The sequence below is a fragment of the Myotis davidii genome, unplaced genomic scaffold (assembly GCF_000327345.1).
Source record: "Myotis davidii unplaced genomic scaffold, ASM32734v1 scaffold640, whole genome shotgun sequence".
Taxonomy (NCBI): domain Eukaryota; kingdom Metazoa; phylum Chordata; class Mammalia; order Chiroptera; family Vespertilionidae; genus Myotis; species Myotis davidii.
Window position 1 is genome coordinate 297,351 of NW_006292345.1, and position 12,507 is coordinate 309,857.

The 12,507-nt window shown below is 37.3% G+C and overlaps 1 protein-coding gene across 1 annotated transcript in view; it reads left to right on the forward strand.

Moving 5' to 3' along the window:
• LOC102762076 (chromosome unknown open reading frame, human C3orf58) overlaps positions 1 to 9,670 on the forward strand; it is a 75,168-nt gene extending 65,498 nt beyond the window's left edge. Inside the window, exons 3-4 of the mRNA XM_006765876.2 lie at positions 2,768 to 3,071; positions 6,746 to 9,670. Of these exons, the coding sequence (XP_006765939.1) occupies positions 2,768 to 3,071; positions 6,746 to 7,077 (636 nt within the window). The 3' untranslated portion in view covers positions 7,078 to 9,670. The remainder of the gene's footprint in view (positions 1 to 2,767; positions 3,072 to 6,745) is intronic.
• Positions 9,671 to 12,507: the final 2,837 nt, after the last annotated feature.

Here is a 12,507-nt window from a genome sequence, read left to right on the forward strand (position 1 = left end):
GCCTTCTGGGCTCAGAGGTCCGGCAAACTTTCCTGCCCAAATCCCTGGGTTCCTTTTACCTTTCCAGGGGAGTTCTGCTCTTCCCGGCTGCAAACCGTCTCACCAGCTGAGCCCTTTCACCAACTCAGGGTGGGTGCTATTAGTTTCAGCTGCTCACTCCATTTGCTCCTGGACACGACCTGGGACGCGTCTGCCTATATCGCCGCCATCTTCTCTCTCCCCTACACCATTTTTTAAGTCTTGATAAAAATTTTAATGTAAGACTTAAGTTTTGTCAGTTTTATAAAAGCTAAGGCTAAAGTTAATATTACTTTCTTGAGAAGTTCAAGAAGAAAAGCCCCATCTCCAGCTCTCTTAACACATATGGATTGTTTAATTTTTATCAATAGAAATAGGCACATTTCTATTCTGCAGTGTTTTCCGTTGTTTTCCCTGCAGTACTGGTACAAACATCATTTTCTCAGAATTTTTTTTCCCAATTTAAGAAAGGTGTAAGGCTGAAGGAATGGCTCTTAAAACATACCTTGTCCTACCGGTTTTGCTTAGTGGTTAGAGCATCAGCCTGTGAACTGAAGGGTCCTGGGTTTGAGTCCGGTCAAGGGCACATGCCCAGGTTGTAGGCTCGATTCCCTGTAGGGGCCGTGTAGGAGGCAGCCAATCAATGATTCTCTCTCATCAATGGTGTTTCTCTCTCTCTCTCCCTCTCCCTCCCTTCCTCTCTGAAATCAATAAAAACATATTTATAAAACAAACAAATAAAACACACCTCCTCTGGTCATATGATTTTCCAAGAAGTTCTTTAAAATATTACTTCCCATCCTTTTGTCGGTGGGCATTTTAGCACTAGAAAGTACCTCAGATAAAGCCTATCGTTTTATTTAATTTGAAAATAATTGCCGGAACCGGTTTGGCTCAGTGGATAGAGCGTCGGCCTGGGGACTGAAGGGTCCCAGGTTCGATTCCGGTCAAGGGCATGTACCTGGGTTGCGCGCACTTCCCCAGTGGGGGATGTGCAGGAGGCAGCTGATCGATGTTTCTCTCTCATCGATGTTTCTAACTCTCTATCTCTATCTCTCTCCTTTCCTCTCTGTAAAAAATCAATAAAATATATTTAAAAAAAATAAAAAGAAAATAATTGTTCATGGTCATGGAAGGTTTCTGTTTTAGGATGTTAATCCTCCCAGTAGTTATAATAAAATCTGCTAGAAAACCTTGCTAAGATAGGGGTAGGTTAAAAGACACTTCCCAGAATCCTCTGAATTCCACCCCTAGAACCTACACCACTTCTTAGTAACTGACACTTATTATATTCATAACTAGAGATCTGGTGCATGGATTCGTGCACTGGTGGGGTCCTTCGGCCTGACCTGCACCCTCTCACAATCTGGGACCCCACTGATGCATGATCGGGCCAGGAGGGACCACTGGAGGGCTTCAGGGTGTGTCCAGCCTATCTCGCCCAGTTCCCATTGGCCAGACCCCAACAGGAAGCTAACTTACCTGTCGGAGCGTCTGCCTCCTGGTGGTCAGTGCGCATCATATCTACCAGTTGAATGGTCGCTTAGGATTTTATGTATATAGACTAGAGGCCTGGTGCGCAAAATTCGTACGCAGGTACGGTCCCTAGGCCTAGCCTGCGATCAGGGCCATCTTTCCCAGCTGCCTGCAGCTGGCCCCACTACCACCCACCCCTGGTTCCCTGTTTGCCATGGGTTGACCGGTGCCTGATTGCCAGGGGAAGGGACCAAAAGGTCAGCTATTCCTGCCTGCTCACCAGCCCTGCCCCCACTGTGGATCCCCCTCTATGTGTAGGGTGACTGGAGGGGTGGGGGCCTTGACCTGGTGCCCTCTGTGTCCCCACCACCCACCCCCAGTTTCCTGTTCGTCATCAGGCTATTGGAGCCTGCTGGCCAGGAAAAGGGACCAAGAGGTGGTCAGTGCCCTTCATAATGACTGGTCCAGTGGTCTTTCGGGTCCTTCCGCTGTTAGGGTAAATTTGCATATTACCCTTTTATTATATAGGATAGATTATTTGTTTGGTATCTGTCTTCTAACATCTTTATTTTAGAGACTCTGTTTTGTCCACTCTTATTGCCAGCCAAAGCACAGTGCCTGGTGTGTGGTAAATACATGCAGACTAATAGGCCTGCAGTGCTGTCCATTCAAAAGAAAGGATTGGTTGATTGTCCTTACATACGTCAGAAAGATAAAGGAAACATAAAATACTTTAAAATTTTCTAATAAAGTATCTTTTGTTTTGTTATTTGGTCAATTTGGTCCAAGATTTTAGTAAGCAATAAAATATAATATTTTAGCTTTATAATGTAAAGCTATTTTTTTAAAAAAATATATGTATTTTATTGATTTTTTACAGAGAGGAAAGGAGAGAGATAGAGAGTTAGAAACATCGATGACAGAGAAACATCGATCAGCTGCCTCCTGCACATCTCCCACTGGGGATATGCCTGCAACCCAGGTATATGCCCTTGACCGGAATCGAACCTGGGACCCTTCAGTCCACAGGCCAACGCTCTATCCACTGAGCCAAACCGGTTTCAGCAAAAGCTATTTTTTAAAAAAAAATTTTTCAGAACCATAGTAAAGGTATGAGTTGGAAAAGAAATGACATTTCTCTCTGCTGCACTATTGACTATAACAAGAAAATTCAAGCTCGTGCCTAGTAGCAATCTCTACTGAAAGGATCTAGGGATAGATTTAGGATATCCTCATCAGAATTGCTTATAATATTAAGATAATTCTTTTGTAGATTTTTCCATCTGATGAAGGTTGGCCATTTGCAAAGTATCTTGGAGCTTGTGGAAGAATGGTGGCTGTAAATTATGTTGGAGAAGAACTGTGGAGCTACTTTAATGCACCATGGGAAAAACGAGTTGACCTGGCTTGGCAATTAATGGAAATAGCAGAGCAGCTTACTAACAATGACTTTGAATTTGCACTCTACCTCCTGGACGTCAGCTTTGACAATTTTGCAGTTGGTCCTAGAGATGGGAAGGTAATCATTGTGGATGCTGAAAATGTTTTGGTTGCTGACAAAAGGTTAATTAGACAAAGTAAGTATATAACTTTTAGATTTGTTTTTGTATCCGTTTTTTCCTGTGTCAAAATAATGTTTACATTTATATGAAGCAAGTCTTTCATTTCCTTCTTAGATGGCAACCTTACATCTTTTTTTTGTTTTATTTGACCAGTGTCAGTAAACAAATATTGATTAATTATACATGTTCTTAGTCACAGCTTCTCCATATTTAGTAAAATATCCTTTTGGTTCAATCAGATATGCTCTGAGTGTGTATGTACACATGTCTTTTTCCACACAGTCTGCTGTTTCTGAGCATTAGGAGTTTAATGCAAAATTAAGTTGTATATACTACTTACAGGCTGCCAGAAAGGCTGTGCTGCTCTCCGGAATGTTCCATGTTCCATTGTTCTAAAGTGATTTTTTTTTTTCTTTTCATTAGCACTGTAAATGTTTAGCTTTGGTTTGACATTATTACATCTCACGCAAAACTTTACTCCCCATTTCTTTGTGAGTTCTTCAAAGTGTCGGTGGGCAGAGTGTCTGAAATGTTTTTAAAATTAAATACCATAGGACTTTTAAAACACTGGGGACAATACCTATAGTTCTATAACTAACCTACTTAGTAAAGGGAACTTGAAGGGTTGTTGCTTCATGGTGAGAGTCTTAATATTTTTAATTCCCACCCCTCCCTTTATATAAGGATCTTTGTGGCACCTGGGGAATGCAGTGAATGTAACAGCAGTCTATTAATTTGACACTCTTGCATGATCCGAGCTTGATCCTGTTAAATACTATTTGGTTTTCCCAGTGCCTTGTTCTATTGGACACTCAGCAGACTAGTTTCTGGTTGTATCCTGACTGCCCTATAGATCCTCCCACAGGGGATGGACACCTGCTGGAAGCTTCATTCCCACTTTCCTCTCCTGCATGTGTAAATGCAGCAGCAGCTTGCACTATGCTTTTCTTTTTTAAAGTACACAAGTCAGTGGTTTTTATTATATTCACAGAATTGTACAACTTGCCTTAATTTTTAAAGTATTCATTCCAATGTTTGTAAAAAGAAATTTTTAATTGATTCTAGAAAGAGGAAGGGGGAGAGAGAGAGAAACATTGATGTGAGAAAGAAACATTGATTGACTGCCTCCTATATGTGCCCCCACAGGAATCGAACCCACCACCTTTCAATGTAAAGGATGACACTCCAACCAACTTAGCCACACCAGCCAGGGCCAAAATTTAAAAAAAAAAAAAAATTCTTGATGTGAACATTCCTGGGATACATGTTACAATTTTATACCAACTAATTCCTCCATTGGAATGAATACAACCCTACAGCTTCTCTATTCTTACCTTTCATACAAAGAGCATTACTCCTGTGCTTTTTTAGGCATGCCTACTTATTTTCAAAAGGCTGAAGTAGGGCTGTCTGAATAGCCACTTTGCAAATGGCTATATCTATATTTACCCTCTTTCTAGTAAATTGCCTGTATTTTTATCCTTCACCAGAAAATGGAGTTTTTGGTGTGGCACCTCCCTTGGTATTCTTTCTTTTACTATTACCTTCTAAGCCAGTGGTTCTCAACCTTCCTAATGCCGCGACCCTTTAATACAGTTCCTCATGTTGTGGCGACCCCAACCATAAAATTAATTTTGTTGCTACTTCATAACTGTAATTTTGCTACTGTTATGAATCGTAATGTAAATATCTGATATGCAGGATGTATTTAGGCGACCCCTGTAAAAGGGTCATTCTACCCCCAAAGGGGTTGCGACCCACAGGTTGAGAACCGCTGTCTAAGCAGTAAAAACAGTACATACTCATCCCTCTTCTTCAGACACAGTAAAGAGCCTTCTTTGAGAACCTGCTGCATCAGTTGTCTTCTTTAATTTTCTACCCTCCTTAAAATCCAGTTTCTCTTACCTTCCCATAAGCAAGTTTGTTGCTTTTCAACTGTTTTTAAAATCTGCCTAGCTCTGCTTCCTGAGTCTCCATTCATTCCTCAACCATTAAAACCTCACTTAGAAATCTGCATTACCATTAGCGACCATCTAATTGGCCAATTCCTGACGTCACTGATTAGTAAAAACTTCATGAAATTCTTTACTCCTTTGGTTTCCTTCTACTTATCACATAGTTCCTTTTTAAAAACATAAATCTGATCTTATCGTTTCCTTGCTTAATACTTTTAATGATTTCCCATCGTTCTTCAAGTAAAATTCAAATTCCTCCCCAGGGCATAATCTGTATGACTTGACCTTATTCTGCTTCGTTTTTAATATCCCTCCGTCCATTGTTGCCCTTGTTGCCTCAGCCAAAATGGCCTTTTGGTTTCTTGAATGAACCTTTCCACTTCTGGGCTTCCCATATGCAGTTTTCTCTGCCTAAAATACCACATCTCTCTTCTATATGCTGTTAGGTACTTGTCCTTCAAGCCTTAGCTTAAATTTTAACTCTAAGAGAGACTTGACTTGACTGCTGTATGTAACTTTAGGTTGTTTCTTTCATAAGTCTTTCTACTGTTAAAAACTCCTGTTTCCTTCATAGAATTTCCTACAATTTATGATAATGTTTGTTTACTTGCTTAGTTTCTATTTCACATACTGGATTGTAAGCCAGTGAGGATAGGAGCCATGTATATAATCTGTTTTGTTTACCATTAGACACCCTGCTTGCCATAGAGCAGGCATTCAAATAATTACTTTCTGAATGAATGAGTTTCTTTCACTAACATCTCTACCCCTTCAGTTTTAATGTTCTTCTGTCAGTCTTTTTTTCCCTTTTGCTTTCAACATATTTTCAATACAATTAAGCCATTCTCTTGGCTCCACCAAACCTTTTATGCTGATGCACTCTAAATATGTATTCTGTCCCTTTGGCTTCAGTTGCATATATTACATGTCCACACCTGAATATCTCATAACCACTTTATATTTACTTTATATATATAAACACTGTTATGTTAATAGTGTCTAGGTTTTCATCTAATTAGGACCTTAAACTTTACTCATACACTTACCTGTTAATTTCTGTCTCAAATGTTTCTACAATCTGGCTTTTTTTTTTTTTTTTTTGCTTTTTTTATCTGGACCTCCTTTAGTTGCTGTCATTATGTTAGTCCCTCCAGTCTTCAGCCTAGAGATATCTTTCTGTAAAACAAATCATGGTCTTGATTACACAAGGTAGAACTTATTTCTCTAGCCTCTGCTATACCTCCTTCCCAGGTACCTGTCTCACATTCTAGCCACAGAGAACTTACAGTTTCCTGAACTAGCTGGATCAGTCCCTTAGGTCCATGCCTTTGCACATACTGTACCCTCGGCCTAAAATGCTGCTTTTCCTTTTTTTTTTTAAGGCTTGCTTATATTTTAAGGCCTAAATCAGATGTTCTCTCTGCAGCCTTCTACAACCCCAGACAGAAGTAGTGCTTCCTCTGTATTCCTGTGTTATACTACTGTATGCCACTTTATGTGATTAGAAGGTTTCCCTCTAGACTGAACTCTTCAGTAGTAGGCACCTTGTTTGATCCTCTGCTTGGCATGGATGTGCTCCCAAGAAATCTTTATGTAAATTAATATACTTAAATGTTTAAAATTATAATACAATTTTAAGAACAAATACTATGCTAATTAGGGTATTGTCAAATTGGGAATCAATAAAAACTCTTAAAATATATTTTCCTCTTTCTGCTCTTCCTCCTTTTACAGATAAACCTGAAAATTGGGATGTATGGTATGAAAGTAAATTTGATGATTGTGATAAGGAGGCTTGTTTATCATTTTCAAAAGAAATTCTTTGTGCTCGTGCCACTGTGGACCACAATTATTATGCTGTTTGTCAGAACCTCTTATCCAGACATGCCACCTGGCGTGGCACGTCTGGAGGACTCCTTCATGATCCACCAAGTGAAATTGCCAAAGATGGCCGGCTAGAGGCCTTGCTGGATGAGTGCGCCAACCCAAAGAAACGCTACGGCAGATTCCAGGCTGCAAAAGAACTGCGGGAATATCTAGCTCAATTGAGTAACAATGTGAGGTAGTCTATGGTGAACTTTTTTTTTTTCCATTTAAATAGCACTGGCTAATACTAAACCACCAAAACTATCTGGGAAAAAGAAACTTGGAAGTAATACTTTCAGAGGATGACAAATGTGCACTGATACATCTTATGGTGAACTTTTCTTTTCTCCATTTAAATAGCACTGGCTAATACTAAACCACCAAAAACTAGCTGGAAAAAAGAATCTTGGAAGTAATACTTTCAGAGGATGACAAACGTGCACTGATACATCTTATGTTAACGTTCATCAAAATAAGACATTACTTCAAAAACCATATGATTATTTTGCAGATCTTTTTGTTCTTACACTTTGGAAACTTGAGCTATCCTTGTCTGCTTTGTCCCTTGAATGCCTGAGTGCATTAATTAATATTGTCAAGCTATTAGAAATGAATCTGATAGTTATATTGGCTTGTGTATCAAAGGGTACTTGGTATACTTGACTTAGTTTGCATTAGTATCATGATTTTGTGAATCTCTTACATTTACTTTGAATGTCACATTAGATTGGCCTGTTTTATAGGCTACTTTTTCCTTCCTAATTTTTTTTTCTATTTTTATGTTTTTCCTTCAGTCTTACACATGCAGGTTACTTTTAAATTTGGACTAGTTTTAATTCAGTGCTATGCAGTACATGTTAACCATTAGGACAGGATTTCTAGGTTTACTGTGTTTTTTCAGGAAGCTGAATATTTTATTATGTAAATACTTTTCTTCCCATTTTCTGTGGTTTCACCATTGCATGAGCTCATTTAAGGTTATTTAACAGTTATATCTCTCTGTGCCAGTAATTAGAATTGTACACTAAACATGAAGTTGGCATATGTTACTAAATGTCATTTTGTCCTTTAAAAGGCTTTAAGAAGAGTGTGTTAGTAGTTTTCACCTTGATGTTAATTTTGACAGGAAAATATAACCCCAATATTTTTTAAATGCTAACTAGTCTAAAATAGTAGTGCATATGCCAAAGAAATATTAGACCTAGTCCCATGGTTAGAATTTAAAATTGGTCATTTACTCACTCTTATTGTCCTACTTGCAATATGTTCTTTATCATTATTAAGTTCATATCTCCATGGTTATTTTTTTATCTTGAAAAGTTAAGCTACTGCTTCCCAGCATAGGCTACTTAAAGATATTCTAACTTTTATTAATCGGTAGTTTTTCAAAAGTAACATGGTGTCACCATTTGAGTCTAATCAGGCCTCATGACTTTTTATTAATGAATGGACTAGTAATTTATACTGTAGCCAGTCTGCCCAACATGGTCTTCATTACCCAGTTGTTAAACATCAAAACCTAAAAAATTAAGTATGTGGATAAAAATTAATAAATATGTGAAATTTGTGGGCTTTCTTAAAAAGTTATAATTGACATATAGTGACTATCACTAACTGATATTATTTTTGTTTGAAATCATTACTTTGTGTATGACAAAGTTTGGTGTAGTGTGCAGTATTTAGTTCTAGTTCTAGACTGACTTTATTATTTATTAATCAGAAAGTGATTAAAATATGCACAACCAAAGCCAGGTTTTTCTTCTGTTTTTCATGCATTTAGCAACTATTTATTGAGCCACAGCTCTGTGTCACGCATATTACTAGCTGCCATATACTGCCTGAACATGACATGGTTAAGCAACTTTACAATGATGATCAAATATTTTTATGTAGGTATTTCTTAAATTAGGATGCTCCTGATTTCATGTTATTTTATTTTGTGATGGAAATTCTACTTGTGCCATCTATAACCAGGTTGCTATAAAAAGAGCAGGATGTTCTTAATAAAGATAATTCCAGTTTAAAACTGGAAGAAGGATAAGATTTCTTCATTGTAAAATAGATTGCAGTGTGTTAACTTTTATACATCAGTACATTAATATATCAACTAGCCTTCAAACATTGAGTGCTGGAAATTTTACTATGCTGATGTTTTACAACTTAGAAAAACTTTCGAGGGGAATAGGTAAAATTACAAGCCTTCACTCAAAACTTCCAACAAAATAATACTTTTTCAAAATGGAGCACCTTTTACATTTGATAAGTCTTCATTACCAATCTTAGAATGCCAGTTACAGAAAGGTTGTCTTTCTGTGGCTTAGCAAACATTTATCTTACTTTTGGGAAGTGATTGTGATTGCAGAATAGGAAGTGAGAGAACAGCTGCCAGCAATCATAGCTGCATGAGGGAGTTTTGTAAACCTGTCATTTCCTTGTAAAATTATGTGGAATTTTCTTCAGAAAGTTGAGAAGGTAGTAAAAGAGTTAGGAATTTAACAGGGAAAATTGTATGTGAAAAGCAATAAATTTTTGTTCACTTTGCTATCAAGATATTCACTATCAGATATTTATTATATAGCAACAATTTATATTTTTAATCATTGCCCATTAATAGGTGCAGTAAAATATTTTTGAATCAGACATTTGGGGTTTGTATGTGCATTAAAGTTGTTTTTTGTACTGTAAGTTACTGTTTAATTGGAATAATTTACCAGAACTGTCTCCCTGTGCCTTTACAATATAAAGTTGTTTCTGCAACTTTAATGCTCTTAATAAAGAATACTTTAAGAATCACACTTGTCAAACTATCTCTTATCTTCAAATACCCAAATTTTTCTTGAGTGGAAAGTGAGGTTGTATAGATGTTATTTTTTTTCCCCTGAATGTATTTTGATATAATTTTCAGAAACTATCTGTGTGGGCATGGTTTTTCTGTAATCATGACATTTTTAACTTTTACCACTAAAATGGTATTAAACTATATTATTGAATTTTTCAAATGTATACAAAAGAATAATATAAAAAACAATAGTGTAACTATGGTTAATACTAACTTCAAAACATGTGGCCAAACTTGTTTCTGTATCTCAACTTACTTGCCACTAGCTTATTTTAAGAAAATCTGAGATACTTGAGTCCAGTGTTTTATACATTAGGTATTCTCTCCTCCAACAAAACCACAGTGTATTTCACATCTAAAAATTTAACAGTAACACCTTAATATCACTAAAGCAGAACAACTCAAATACCACTGGTGTTGTCTAAAAAGCTCAAGACCCAACTTCAAGTATTTGATGACCAATAAACATAACAAAAATGGATTGTAACAGTTTAAATATGTAAATTATGCATTCAAATGATAATAGCAATAAGAAATGAACAAATTTAGTCATTTTTGGAAGGATATTGAGGAATTATTTTGAAAACTCATATCTGGGAAAGAAAGAAGCATTTATATGCCTTACCCCAAGTAATTAGATAGTTGAAGGGGGGAAAAAAATCTGTGTGATATGTAGAATTATTCCGGTTAATGCAGAAGGAGTGTTGTTAAAATATTGCTCTTTTGCAATTCTTAATTGACAAGAGCTAGGCAATGGTTATCAATAGCTGCAAACATTATTAATTGAAAAGGAGTGGATCAAGAGGTCAAGACCTGAATTTACTAGTCAATCTCAATGTGCTTTCCAGTACAAGCCAGTGAAAAGGAGCACCCAGCACCACCTGTGAGGTGTCTTCCCAGGAAAAAAACAAAAAACCTGCATCTGATCAAGCCCCCAGATCTATCTGATAATGAGAAACACCCAGGACAGAGGAACATGTTAGAGGCTTCCATGGGATGCAGTCCAGAGAGTCCAGAATGGGCAATTTTACAGGGTATATTATTTGGTTTTGTTTAACAAATGTAAGAGAAAGAGGGAGGGAGGCTTTACATTAAAGGAGACTTGAGTAGCCCATAAATGCAAAGGTTACCTTTCTATCCTTATTAAAACAAAGTGGAAACAAAATTTGAACCATAGGTGAATGTCTTGGGTAACCTTATCTACTTTAATTTTGCACTTGCTTTGGTATGTGGAAAATACTTAACCTATTGTATATTGTAGATGTTATAGCTATAGTTCATTATACTAGTTAGCTATGTGTCTAAATTTTGTAATAGAACATTTTAGTTCTTTTTCTTTTGAAAAGTATTTGCCCACGATCAAAAAAATAAGTAGTAGCAGACCTATTGGATTTTCCAATTGCACAGTGGTCGGCAAACTCATTAGTCAACAGAGCCAAATATCAACAGTACAACGATTGAAATTTCTTTTGAGAGCCAAATTTTTTAAACTTAAACTATATTGGTAGGTACATTGTTATTAACTTAATTAGGGTACTCCTAAGGCTTAGGAAGCGCCACAGTCAAGGGGCCAAAGAGCCACATGTGGCTCTCAAGCCGCAGTTAGGATGCAGTGTTTTAGAACCAGAAGCATATAGTTGAAGGCAAGATCATATAATTGTAAAAACTCATATGCATTTCCTCAATTATTAAGTTAGGGGAGTAAAGGATTTGTGAGGGCAAGAAAAGGAAGAGAAATCCCAAGTGAGATAGAGACAAGGTGAAAAAGAAGTGAAGTTTAAGAGGGACATGGGGAGAAGAGGGTAGAAAATGAGAAAAATAATGGAAAATAAAGGGTGGTAAGACCTTTTCTCCTTTGACCTCAAAACTTTAGATCTCTCAAATATCTATAGATTACTTAGATTATTCTTTTCATTATGAGTTTACTAATATATTCTGTTTCTAGAGAACTACCTCAGCCTTTTAGTTTTTTTAATTATTCTACAAATATTGTTGAAACTAGGCAGTGCCTTATACTCTAAGTTTTAAGGATACATACTTGTAAGAAAGTTTACCTTGCAGGGTGACAGACTTTTAAAAATAAGCTCATGGTATTCATTCAGTCAAATTTAGGATTTTGTCAATTTTAGCTTTACTTTTCTATGTATATCACAGATGTTTAGATGACTCAAGACATTGAAAGAAGTCACTAGGCTGTGAGATGAAGATATTACTAACAGCTCTAGCCAGTTTTGCTCAGTGGATAGAGCCCGGGACCCTTTGGTCAATTCCAGTCAAGGTCACGCACCTTGTTTGCAAGCTCCTCACCGGCCTGGACCCTGGTCAGGGCTCCTGCAGAAGGCAACCAATAGATGTATTTCTCTCACATTAATATTTCTCTCTGTCTTTCCCTCTCTCTCCCACTCTCCCTAAAAATCAATGGGAAAAATATCCTAGCTGAGGGTTAAAAGAAAAGATATGACTCACAGAAGTGATGCTCTCTTCCTCTCACTATCAAATCAACAAATTTTTTTTTAAAAGATAGTTGATGGGGCTTGAGAGAATTAATGATACCCTCTTACCTTTCTGCCTAATTTAGAATAAGAGTCAAATGCAGGAATCAAGAAGATGGAGAATAACCCAACTGGCATGGCTCAGTGGTTGAATGTTGACCTATGAACCCTGAGGTCATTGTTCGATTCCCAGTCAGGGCACATGGGCTCAATCCCCAGTGGGGGCCATGCAGGAGGTAGCCAATCAGTGATTCTCTCATCGTTGATGTTTCTATCTCTTCCTCTCCCCCTCTGAAATC